The sequence below is a fragment of the Falco naumanni genome, chromosome 3 (assembly GCF_017639655.2).
Source record: "Falco naumanni isolate bFalNau1 chromosome 3, bFalNau1.pat, whole genome shotgun sequence".
In the NCBI taxonomy this organism is placed as follows: domain Eukaryota; kingdom Metazoa; phylum Chordata; class Aves; order Falconiformes; family Falconidae; genus Falco; species Falco naumanni.
The window spans coordinates 92,152,289-92,165,354 of NC_054056.1; the positions used below are offsets into that span (position 1 = coordinate 92,152,289).

The following is a 13,066-nucleotide window of genomic DNA, read 5'->3' on the forward strand; positions in this document are numbered from 1 at the left end:
CCTACAGGAATTTTGTCGTTAAACATCCAGTTGTGATTGTATCTAGGAGGGGAGGTTAGGGCTCGAAGGGAACTTCAATGGAAACCTGTATGTTTTCTGTCTATCTCCAGTGTCCTCTGGGGAAGCAAACCTAAAGGCTTGCATTAAACTGGATTGCAAGTTTACTGTAGGAAATAGCTCCATTGATTGTAAAATACAAGGAAGCTTCTTGAACAGATTGAAAATGTAAATAAATGCGAACAGTTCCTGCAAACAGAAATGCTGCTCAAAACCCCAATAATGTGGCTTATTTTCACAGTTCCCACTCCCCACATCCGACGTTCAAACCATCCAGGGGTGCCTGCTTCCACTGAATTTCTGGGGTGGTTTGGAAGCTGTTGGCACAGGATGGAGCAAGGGTCTACCCCTGGGCATTGCCAGGAAGCTTTTCGGCTAGCAGGGGACGTTGAAGAAAGTACTTCAATACTTTGGGTTTCTAAGCAGCTTTATAACATCAGCTACATGTTGCAGTTATACAGAGAGTACAAAGACATACAGAAATGCATTTGATTAGGAAAGATGGTTTACCTGGGTCCCAGTCTTCACTTGACCCTCATGTGTGACTTTTAAACTTTAATAGCATTAAAATAAATCACATGCTTAAACTTTAACTGCTTTGCTGAGCTGAGGCATAAACAAACACATGAGAAAGAATTCTAAATTAGAGAAATTGCCGATTTTCATCCCTCATAAACAGCATTTAAAAGAGAATGCAAAATGTAAAGGATTTATAAATCCAACAACCAATTTTAAAACTATCAACTTTGTTGTCTTTGCTTAATGTATGTAGTCATATACTTCATTTTGAAGAATGCACAAATTAAATAAACGATATTAAAATATACAGAATTTAGATTCTGTGATTCTGTGATGTACATACTTATACAGACATCTAATACGGCTATATAAGCCTTCTAAATTGAAATGCCCTAAGTAGGGAATCCCCTAAATAGGGATGTGGTGGTCACAGAGCCAAGAGAAGGGCTGCAAAGACAGAAAATACAAAAGTGATGGAAGAGGCTGCGTAGCTTTTGCGAAAGGAGTCAGGCCTCACCAATCTAGCAGGGCTTTTTCAGAGGAGTTTATAACCATTTTTGCAACTGGGTCTGTTCAGCAAAGTACAGTTGAGTCTTCAAAAGCTCCTGATCAAAGACCTTTAGAGAAATAAGCTACTGTGAGATAAGAGGTATTTTCCTCTTGCAGAGTAATACCTGATTAAAAGAAGGGAGAAATAAATTGTCAGTCTTCATAATGGAGAAAGGCTTTATTAGGCTGCCCAGCCACCTTTTTTTTGGCACTTTGGATGTTCAGAAAACTCCCTGTTAGCTGCAAAGGGAGTAAATAGCAAGGATAGCAAGTTGGCAAAGTTTGCTGATGACTACTTCAAATATTTCATATCAAAACTGATGCTGACTGTGAAAATGTGACAGGAATCTTATGGTAGAAAATGCCTAAGCAATACAACAACCAGTGACATTTTTGTGTCAATAAATGCAGGGTAATGCAGTATAGGTGCTATGCAAACGCAACAACAGGATCCCCATAAGTTATTTTCAGGAAGAATGATTGGGAATCACTGTGGGTAATTGTCTGAAATTGTCAATTCAGTGTCCAGGGATGATAAAAACCACAGTGTTTTGTGCAGCTGGGGAAGGAAGAAAGAAGAATCAGAAAGCATCCATAGGTAATGTGTTGTGGTATGCTACAGTCATGTCACAAGTGCATTCACACGCTGGTGTTTGCAGACAGTGCTGGGCTTCTCATCTCAGGAACATTGAAATACCATTAGAAAAAGGAAGAAGAAGAGTCACCAGCAGCCTGCCTTCTCAGAGGTATGAAAGTTTCTGTATGAAGAGTACTCTTCAGCTTGGGAAAAAGCTGCTGAGTTAGGATGTGATAAAAGTGTATTAAGCCATCAATGGTACGAAGAAGGTGAACGGGGAAAGGCAGGGTGCTACTACTACAGCTCACAAAGCACGAACTGTAGGGTGCCCACATGAAATGCTCAGGCACTCCATGCATTGCCACAGGGGGCTGTGGCAGGCAGAGGTGTGAATAGGTTCAAAAATGAGATTAGTGAGCCTGTGGAGGATCTCTCCATCCCAGGTAGCCAGCCTGCAAGTGTGGGGTCATGTTTGGGCAGCACCAGCTAGCAAGACTCACCCTTTTTTTTCTTCTCTTTTTTTTTTCTTCCTTCAAAAAAGAGCCTTACTGATTTAAGACACAGAGAAGATAAGTGGAGGAAATGCTTCCAGTGCCTTTCGCCTTTCACTGTTGAAGCTTCATCAGTTTGGGGTTTTTTCTTCTCCAGTCAAGGACTGTTTAGGATATTATTTTAGAGTCTAGTCAACCTGTGCTCTGTAGACTAGAACTGCTTCCTTCCCTGAGACCTCATTTCTCAGGATTTCGTGTGAGTTAAGATTGAATCCCCAGCTGTCACCAGTCCTCTGCTGCAATGAGTGAAAGGTTAATGCATTGCAAAAGTAACTGTGATAATCCTGAGCTGTAATTTAGTCTGTTTACTGTATCCAGAGGATTAATTCTCAAATGCATTAAGCAAAACAAGAAATAATGCACACTTCATACTGTCTCCATTACACTCTAGTCTCATATAATTAGCCACTGAAACAACTGACTGAAAGCTTTCCCCTCTGCCTTGTTGTTTGAATCATGAATTTTAAAGACTTTTGAGAGAATGACTCAGGAGGTGAAACAGCAGGGCTTCTGGTGTAAATTTATAAGCTCTGTACTGGAAACTATTTCAGTGTCTGTAGCCATGAAACTCAAGCAACTTAGTTTGTAATTTCATCATTTGAGACTAAATGACAGGAGAACTAATGCTGTCCGCGCCCCACTAAGCACCATTAGCATTCTCCATTGCCTCTGCTTACATGAAAAATGGTTAATGAAATAATTGGCATTAAAGCCAGCTATCAACTACAGGTTATCCCACAAAAGAGGTTAATGTGTGTGCCAAAATACATGCAACGCATGTCTGCAATAGTTGTGTTTTCATTACAGTAGTAGTATGAAGACTGCAGTTAAGTGAGGGCAGCTGACAAAACGTCTGTGCAACACCTAGCACAGGCAGCCAAGCACGCCACAGGGCTTGCAGCAACAGGGATGCTGTGGCACGGGGGGAGGGGTGGGGGGTGGGGGGTGGGGGGAGCCTTCCAGCCACCCCAGCCCAAAGAGAACTACCATTGCAGCAGATTTACTCCCTGACCACTTTGCATTTGTGACTTTGCTGGGTTTTAGAAAGACACAAAATGAAAATAAAAAATAGAATAAAAGATTATGTTCCTCTTTGTATCTTTTATCTGTCTTTTTCTTTGGTGGCTTTTTGACACATATCCTTTGAAGGAAAAATCATGTGTCTCCGCACGTCTGCCCTGCAGTTTTGACCTTTCAAAACATTTAGGGCAGCAATGCTCCAGCTATGAGAAGTGAGAGGCTGTTGATTCTGTTAGTGTATGGATGTATGTGTAACCCCACACCCCCATTTCATAGGGTGTGTAGGAGTACAAAGCTGAGTTAGCACTCTGGTGTGAGGAGGAGAATGCTTTTATCATCAGTATTTATGCTTTCATGGTGCACAGCAGTTTTTAACTGCGTGAAGACTGTGATGTGTCCCTTTGCCTCTTTTTTTCCTATTTCTAAGTAGTCGTTGTAAAGGAAAAGGACATATATTTCATCGAGTCTTTCTATTTCCAATGCATTGCAGTTTTTTAGCACATTCCTGAATAGTGTCGTTGGTATTAAAAAGTCCAAGTTTGCAATAAACTTGATAATGAATTAAAGGATTTTTTCTTGTTTCCTGAGGAAAAAGCAGGAAACAAAAGCAATATTTAAGGGGGGGTGGGGGGAATCTGTCTTTTGTATGCAGAAAAATCACTGCAGAAATAAAGTTTTAGATCAGGTGTTTGTGCTGACATCGTACTACAAGCAGTACCTTTGATAGTATGCAGATTTGTCTTGACAGGGAGATGAAGCTCAAACACGTAGGCGCTTGGAAGATGCAAGAAATACACACGTTACCTTGCAAAGCCTTTGTTTTAGCTTCGTAGACTTTTGGAAATATTGAGAAAAATACCCCTTATTAAGGCATTTCCAACTTTGCTGTGTAGGAGGTAGTACAGCTTGCTCAACAGTGCACTGGCCTAGGCTTGGATGCATGGCATCTATTCCTTTCTGAGATGCTGTGAGAAAATGAATGTGCTGTTTCATCTCTGCATGCCTCTCTCATCCTGCAGTCCCTCTTGTCTGTTTAGAGTGTATGTTCTTCTGAGCTGGTGTCTTTTCTATTTGGAGCGGTATATATACTGTGTAAAATAGTGGAGTGGCAATTCTGTCAGCTCCTCTAGGGATTACTGTAAAATGAAACCTAAAAAAGTTACACATTGTAATTCATTACCATATTAACTTCACCATATATGGCAATGTACATGTAGAGGTCAGTATCTCAAGGATCTAACTGTAATACTGAAGACCCACCACACCCAAGAGAGGTTATACAAACAGTGGGGAATTTCCCATCATATTTGAAAATTTCATGGAATCATTGTCTTGCGAGGTTTACTTGAAAGTGAAGACAACTGGCAAGCTGTTGATAGGACTGTACAGCAAACGTGTATTGACTTCAAGACTCGCGTTTGGCTTCCTTTGGCAATTAAATGCTCTTTGGGATATAAAAAAGAGAAGAAAGAAAATGTAGGGAGGAATGTAATGCAAAATGTTTTACACTGAAAAAATACTCTGGAGTTACTATACACTTTCCCTCTTGAAGATATGTGTTTTATGGAAACTGCCTTTTTAATCATTCTGATAATCAATAACTACTTTTCCAGTCATTGATTGCACAAGTGGCAATAATTTTAATGCTTAAATATCTGGCAATAAAGTTTAATTCTAATGATATATATGAAGGCAGTGTGTATGAAGGCAGTGGTGCCTGACAGTAATTGACAAGAAGCAGTGGTCATCACTGACATGCTCATCATTCATTTTGTGGTTCATTCATCCTTTTACCTCAATAGCAGCAACGTGTCTTCTGAAGTTGGCAAGAAAGAAATGTGGTAGACAGTTTATTGACATGCGAAGAACTGGTGTCTAATGTGGTAGTGTAGGGCAGGTAAATATTCTGATCATCAGCTAATTAATATTCACATAGTGCATTTCATGCTGAGATCAGAAGCTAGATAAGATGAGCTGGTTTTCGCAATTCCTTAACGTATGTGTGTGTGTTTTCATCAAGATACTCTTACACAGCTGATCGCTGAAAATACATTGTCAGTATCGACTACCAGAGCAGCTGCTTTTACCTGCCTTATGCAGTGCATCACACTGTGTATGAGACAGCTGGTTATTCAGAGGCTCATGAAATGAGTTCAAGACATGAAGGAGCTTGAATTGAAGAATCTGTTTATGGTGTGTCAATTATAAGAGATGTCTGAATGAGCCAAGGAGACAGCAGCATGGGTTAGTGAGTCCCACAGAACGGTTGAGGTTGGCAGGCACCTCTTGAGCTCCTAAGTCCACCCCCCTGCTCAAGCAGGGTCAGCTGTGCAGGTTGCCCAGGACCATGTCCAGTCAGGTTTTGAATATCCCCAAAGATGGAGACTTTACAGCCTTTCTGGGTAACCTGTCCCAGTGTTTGACCACCCTCTCATTAAAAAGTGTTTTCTGGTGTTCAGGTGTGTTTTAATGTATTTTGATTCATGGTGATTGTCTCTTGTCCAGTCAGTGTATAAGGCTGAGGAGAGCCTGGCTCCTTCTTCTTTATTCCCTCCCATCTGGTATTATACAGACCTCTTCTCCAGGCTGGACATCCCCAGCTCTGTCAGTCTTTCTTCATATGAAAGATGCTCCAGTCCCTTAATCCCTGTGCTGGACTCCAGTAAGGAGCTCCCCATGGGTAGAGGGAGAGATGCCGTTTCTCGAGATGGTGCCCCCAGTGGAGTGGCACAAGAGGTAGCGTATCTTACTCCTGCTCCATGAGGTAGCCACAACCTGGGGCTAGGAAACAAGGTCCTGATGCCATGTTCGTGACAGTACCTTGGGCAAGTCATAAACAGGGCAGATGGAGAGGGTGGCAGTATTGGCAACAGTAGCAGCAAAAGTTTGGAAGGCATCAGTTGTGTTTGGTTGTTGCTTCCGGTAATTCACATTAATAAACCAAAAAAGCAATGGACTGCTTTGGTGCAGTTTTATACCGTTGCCTTGTTTTTCTTACAACTGCATGACAGTGAATCAACTCATGAAGAATCACTTGCACTTGATGGCAAAGCTTGGAAGATGGCAAGTCTTAAAAGAAGGTGCAGCACTTGGGGAAGGGAGAAGAGGTAAACTGTATATTTATTTGAACTGTGTGTAGCAGACCTGCAATACCTAGGATTAATGTTTCCTAGGAGCTGGATTTGATCACAGGACACCTGCCTGCTGTGCTAAGGGTACCCCTGTGATCAATGATTTTGTCAGCTCAGATGACATCAGTATCACCCCAAACCCCCCAGTGCAGTGTGGGTTTTCAACAGGCATTTGATCACACAAGAGCATATGCTGGTTGTGCATGTTTTTAAAATTATTACATTTATGGAGTAAATTGATCTGTTTGGCAAGTTCTGCCCTGCTCTATAACCTGATGACAAAATTTGTTTCATCTGCAGCCTGCTCAGCACGCAGACTCACTAACAGGTCAAGTATAAGGAAACGAGCTCAGAAGGAGTTGAAAGCAGAAAACCAAAACAAAATAAAAACCCACAACCTCCACAACAAAGAAACCAGAAAGCCCAACCTGAGAAGTTAGAGGCATTGCTGAGTGTTTGCCTCTGACCCTACTTATGCAACTCTTTCCCACAAAGGGCAAGTAAGGTCGCGCCTTGGTGTGCCAAGGAGAACCCTGCTTTAAGTTCCCGGAACACACACATTGTGCTACCAAATAGTGGACTGCTTGGCCCCAGAAGCTGCTCCAAACATGAGACATAAGTTCTCTGGTCCCTCCATCAGACCCATGTCAATGAGTCCCACCAGGCACCTGAGGGATCACAAGTGGCACTAGATTGCTGCTAGGTATCTGAAAAGCACCCCTGTACTAAAGAGGGTTTCCTGCCACTTTGTAATGGGACTATGAATTATCTGTTTATTACCTTATTAAAGTTGTAAATTATTAATTATTTTCAGGTTTTCATTTCCAGCGTCTTCGATGCATTCAAATAATAAGTACAGCATTTTTGGCAGTGGTTTTTAACATTCCTTGTTTTCATGCCACAACACCTACTACATCCAGCTAGAAGCAGTTTCTCACTGATTGCCTTACTGGCCAGCAGTGTTCCTCGGTGATTCACATCACTGTAAATGTGAGCAGACTGAAAAAGGACAATTAAAGAGGGTTGTCTGGCAAACATCTTTTTTTTAAATCAGTGCTCTGCAAACAAAGGAAAGCAGCAAAGTACATAAGACGTGACAGTGGAGCACCCAGCCTATCTATTGTTTTTCTGTTTGAGTATTGGTTCCACCTGGAAATCAGAATTAAATATATGATACATATATCCAAGTGGAGAACAGTGATGAGTGGCGCTCCTCAGACATTGGTACTGGGGGACCATCGCTGTTTAATGTCTCTGTTGGCGACATGGACGAGCGGGATCGACTGCACCCTCAGCAAGTTTGCTGATTACACCAAGCTGTGTAGTGGAGTTGACACACTGGAGGGAAGGGATGCCATCCACAGAGATCTTGACAGGCTTGAGAGGTGGCCCCGTGTGAACTTCATGAAGTTCAGCAAGGCCAAATGCAAGGTCCTGCACGTGGGTCGGGGCAACCCCAAGCACAAATACAGGCTGGGTGGAGAATGAATTGAGAGCAGCCCTGTGGAGAAGGACTTGGGGTATCGCTTGACAAGAAGCTCAGCGTGACCCAGCGATGTGCACTTGCAGCCCAGAAAGCAAATGATATCGTGAGGTGCATCAAAAGCAGCATGGCCAGCAAGCTGAGGGAGGTGATTCTCCCCCTCTGGTCTGCTCTTGTGAGACCCCTCCGGTGTCCTGCGTTCAGCTCTGGGGCCACCAATGTAAAAAGGACCTGTTGGAGCGAGCCCAGAGGAGGGCCATGACGATGGTCAGAGGGCTGGAGCCCCTCTGCTGTGAGGACAGGCTGGGAGTTGGGGTTGTTCACCCTGCAGAAGAGAAGGCTCCGGGGGGACCTGGCAGTGGCCTTCCAGTACCTGAAGGGGCCGAAGGGAAGCTGGGGAGGGGCTTTGACCACCCTGGTCTAGTAAAAGGTGTCCCTGCCCTTGGCAGGGAGGTAGGACTAGATGACCTTTAAAGGTCCCTTCCAACCCAAACCATTCTATGATTCTACCTGTGTAACACCTCCCATCTGAGGATTTTTAAGTACTTAACTAGACCTTTCAGACTCTTGTAAGGCTGTATGCTATCCCCTTTCTCGGTGGCTGGCATGGAGATGGGTGAATAATTCATAGGTCTATGAAACATGGCTACTCATCTATTTTACTTGACTGCTGGCTTATGTAGCTGGTAAAAATAAACCTCCATTTGTTGCTGGCTGTTGTTCCTGAGGTAGATATTAGGTAATAGCAATAAAACAAAAGCTAAGATCAGTTTTAGGTGAAAACAAAATTACTAGCAATTGGAGTTTTAAAACTTATATCTAGGTGAGTTTTCCAGTTTCTTTCAAGCTTCTGGAAGTGGCATTTCTGGCTTTCAGGAAGATTTTGTTTGAGAAGGGTTAACAATTCAGTGGCTATCGAGGATACAGTACAGTCAGCCAGCTGATGTACTTTGATGTACTTTGAAACCTCGCTGTTTGAAGTGTGATGCAGAATCCTTCTCTCCCTCTCCCTGCCTTCTGTAGGATGGCTGCTTGTGCTCTCAGCATTGCTGCTTCTGTTAGTTTTTTCGAAAAGGGGCTGTAGGATCCGACGGACTTTACTCAGGTGACCCAGCATGACCACAGTCCATGGAGCTCCACAGAACTTCCCTCTTTACGGTCATCTGCAGGGATTGATCTCAGTCCTAGATGCATTTACCAGTGAAATGGCACTATCCAGTGTCTTGCCCACAGCCTGGCGACCTCTGGAAGCCATAAATATCTCCAGGCAGCTAACATCAACATGGAGAAGTCTCAGGTTTGGAGCAGGAGACATAAAAATCGCTTGCAGTCGTATCTGTGCCACAGGGTGTTTCATGTCTAGAGGCTTGCGTGAGGCCCTCGGCTGTAAACTGCTCTTGTGCTCAAAGCCAAGAACATGGATTTTCACTTTTGTTTCTAATTATATAGGCTAAAACTGCTTTCTTAGGGTCTTTCCCGTAGTCTCACAAGATATTTACAGCTCACTGACTTTAATGCTAGCCCAAGACATGAAAGAGACAGCACAGCCAGTTTACGAACCCTTTGATACTCTGTGTACTCACACTCTGATGTTTCTTGCGCAGTAATTGCTTGATGCCAAAGTCAGATAATTTTCTGATTTTTAAAATCAATTTAGAGAAATAAATCTGTTTCAGCATTTCAGGGATTTAAACATTTCAAAGCAAAGGGTGTTTATCCTTGTTCCATTCACAGAGATAAAACACTACTCTGTAAATCCGTAGTTAATGTGAATAGCAAAATGTTTGCAACAAATTCCAGGCAACCAATTTTTGTCTTGAGTCGTACAAAAGTGTCCAAAAATTGCAATGGGTTTGCCTCAGTGGCTTAACTTGTAATGTGTCCTTAGTGCAGAAGTCTGTCAGTTAAAGAATTTATTGTTGTTCAACCCTTTTATGGTTGTATATATTTTAAATAATTCAGAATCAAATTTTAAAAGTGAATACGAGTTGACATAAATTCAATGCTAAAATTATTGGACCATAATTCAGCACCTGTAACCTACCCAGTGACTCCTGTCTTGCTTCAACTCAGTAGCAAACAAGTCTTAAAAGCAAGAAGAGCCTCTTAAAATTAAATCAATCACGATACCATATAACCATATAACCATATGCTACAGCATTTGGCCTTCTGCGTATTATCTTACGAAGGGATCTTCATCTTGGATAGAATTATAAAATGCATTACCTTTCCATTCCTTCTTTCTGAAATGGCAGTGAAACAAGCCGTCCGAGTCAGTCCCCATTAGAGCAATAGAAACATGCCTGTTAACCACAGTGAGAGCTGGACTCTGTCCTGAATGACTGTACAAGTGATCAAAAGATACATATTATAGGAATGTACAGTTATGCTGTCAGAAATTTTGCTTTCATTCTCTTCAAAGGCTTCAGGCATCTCAGGGAAACCCAAGAAAAATCATAACTAAGCCTTATGAGCACACATGAGTTTATCAAAGCCTTCATCATCTGATACTGATTTCCACTGAGTGTAAATAAGTATATGAATAATTTATTTACATCGTCTTTATAATCAAACAGTCCTGGGTTTTTTCTGTCTTCCTTGGCATAGTAGGCTTAGCCTCCGTTTGTTTCCGCCTGGGGCCCATAGCTCTTACTGGTGAATTCACATCAGTGCTTGTTCTCTGGGATTGATGACCACGCGAGGAGGGGGTCCGTTGTGCTAGGTGGGTCCTACCCTGGGAGCTGTGCACCTCCTAGCCCCAGTCAGCGGGAGGCCAAGGGAATCTACACAAAGGAATTGCAAGCAGCGGATCGGTGTGGTGTGGGAAAATATCACATCTACTTATTTTCGAAATTTGGGGTGGAATTCTGTTAATGATGGCAGGGTTAATGAGATTAAAACAAAGCAGATGGAGGCTGATAGAACCAGAGAAGAGGCAGAGTAATGAACTGGGAGAGAAGAAGTTGCAAGGGGATAGAGGGGATCAGTGGGGACTGGACCAGGCAGAAAATGGCCGGGGTGCAAATCCCCCACCAGTGTCTCTGCTGCTGTGCCCGGTGGGGTGGCACTTTCTCCTGCTCCTGTTGGTTTTGGTCTGCCTTGCGGCCTTGAGTGATGCCTCACTGGCATTAGTTGTGCTCCCTGAGCCCGCCTGGCTTGCAAAAGAGTAGTCCTTTCCCTGCCCGTGTGCTCCCAGAGGCAGTCAGTTGTTCCCAAATGGGAAGATCTGCGGTTTCACCCCAGGTGCTTCTGCCCCAGCCGATGAGGAGTCATGACTGCAAGGGTTATGTAGTCGGGGGCTACCTGGGTTACCCTAGATTGTCTAGAAAACTGCTTTGAAACCGCACATCCTTGTGACGAACAGGGGCTCAAAAGTAGAAGCAAATTCCAAAGTGTTCCCCAACACAAATAACGGCAAGGAAAGGATCTGTAACTCAGTCGTAACTCATCGTCAGAGCAGTGGGAAGAGGAATGGAGGAAGCGCCACCACATGTGGGGTTGTAGGGATTTTCCTGCTTGGACTTTGGTAGTCCTAGAGGAAAACAGATGTATACTGTTGCTGAGGAAGTGAGTCTCCCAGGGGAAGGTCGGCTTTTCCCCAGTGTGAATTTTTGCTGCCTCAAGCTCACTCAAGTCAATTAACAAAAACCCTGCAAACTGCAGATGCCACAGCTCTGTGCAGTTATTATATGGAACTTTATATGGTTGCATGTGGTTTTAATCATAAACCCAGGAATGGATTTAAGTTTATATTCCTCTTCAAATATTTGTGTTCCTATAATGGAATATTGCCCATTTTTCTCTGTAGGTGCCAGCTTGCGTGATGACCTCAGTAAATACTTCTGGTTTCATCATTCTCACGGGGACACGATGACAGTTCAGGATCCAAACCAGATGAATCTGTGTGCTGCTGTTTGGACTGTTGTCTCCTATGTAATTGCTGACATGGAGGAGATGTTGCCAAGGTAATAAAACAGCAAGAAAGAAGATTTCTGTTCTTCAGCAAAGACTGTGAGTCCACTAATGCATGTGGTTTACAGCTGTGGGAAATTCTGCTTTTTACCCTGATTTTGTGTATTATGATGTCAGTTTTCCTCAAAACTCATGTGCTCTTTTACATATTCCTGTTCCTTTTTGCTGTTTTGATATCTTTCATTTGTGATTTTTACTTAAAATTTCTTCTATTAAGTACTTTTTGAATTTCTGATGCAGGTATAGTACCTCTTTGACTATGACATAATAACCATTTGCATGCAGAGTGGTCCTGTCCTGCAGTAAAAATATACCAAATAAATTAGTTGCATCAGAATAATTAATGTATTGAGTTAGTGTACACATTTATGGGTTTGTTCTCTGTCTTTCACTCTATGCATTAGAATGAAATACTGTTAATGAAGCAGCCCTTTTTACTCTCATAAGATAATACTGTAGTTTCTATACAGTTTTCAGGTTATTGGACAAATTCATCTTGGCTGTTTTAATGGTAATATATGGTAAAATGGTCAAATAATGGTCAAAATGCTAAAATAAAAGGGCTTTTAATAGTTTGTTCAGCTCCTGCTGTTAAATTTTACTAAAGGTCACTTGATGTGAGGCTCAGATAAACTACAGCATAGAGGACAAGAAGCCAGCCACAGGACTCCCAGATCTCCTGTGTTTCTTCAGGAGAAAGCTGTGCATGTCCTTTTCTTTCTGATGGAAGACTCACCGTAGTGACATGCAGAGAATTTCATGTGGCAGTTTTTCTCTGAAATGCCATGATGTTTCAGAAACGGCATCACAGCTGTGATTTGTGACCTTCACTACCTGCCAGCTGATATCCAAATGAAGCATAAGAGCAGATTTTGATTCCGACTTCTGAAGCCGTTCCCAACTGTCCCTCTCTTGCAGAGATGCTCTCCTCTGCTGGAAACTGGGTGAGAGGACACTGGTACATATGCACTTTGATGGAGGAATTAACCTGGGAATTTCATTCTTGTATACTTTGTTGGGTTTTGGTATTTTTCCTGCTCAAAAATTATGACCATTCAGATAACTTCAGGGCTATCTATAGAGAAGATATAACTGGTGTTGGGGAATATTTTAAGCTGTATGATTTCTGTTCATTTCTTTGTGACATGGCGCTTGTTTCTGCTTTTAAATTTTACAACGAGCAAGCTTACTGATGTGAATAACTGCT

The 13,066-nt window shown here is 42.5% G+C and overlaps 1 protein-coding gene across 3 annotated transcripts in view; it reads left to right on the forward strand.

The window, feature by feature from the left end:
* The window catches only part of CPQ (carboxypeptidase Q), a 158,452-nt gene extending 146,249 nt beyond the window's left edge, over nucleotides 1–12,203 (forward strand). For all 3 annotated transcript variants that reach the window (XM_040587387.1, XM_040587385.1, XM_040587386.1), the window contains one exon: nucleotides 11,696–12,203. In XM_040587387.1, the coding sequence (XP_040443321.1) occupies nucleotides 11,696–11,856 (161 nt within the window). In that variant the 3' untranslated portion in view covers nucleotides 11,857–12,203. The remainder of the gene's footprint in view (nucleotides 1–11,695) is intronic.
* The last annotated feature ends 863 nt before the right edge of the window (nucleotides 12,204–13,066 follow it).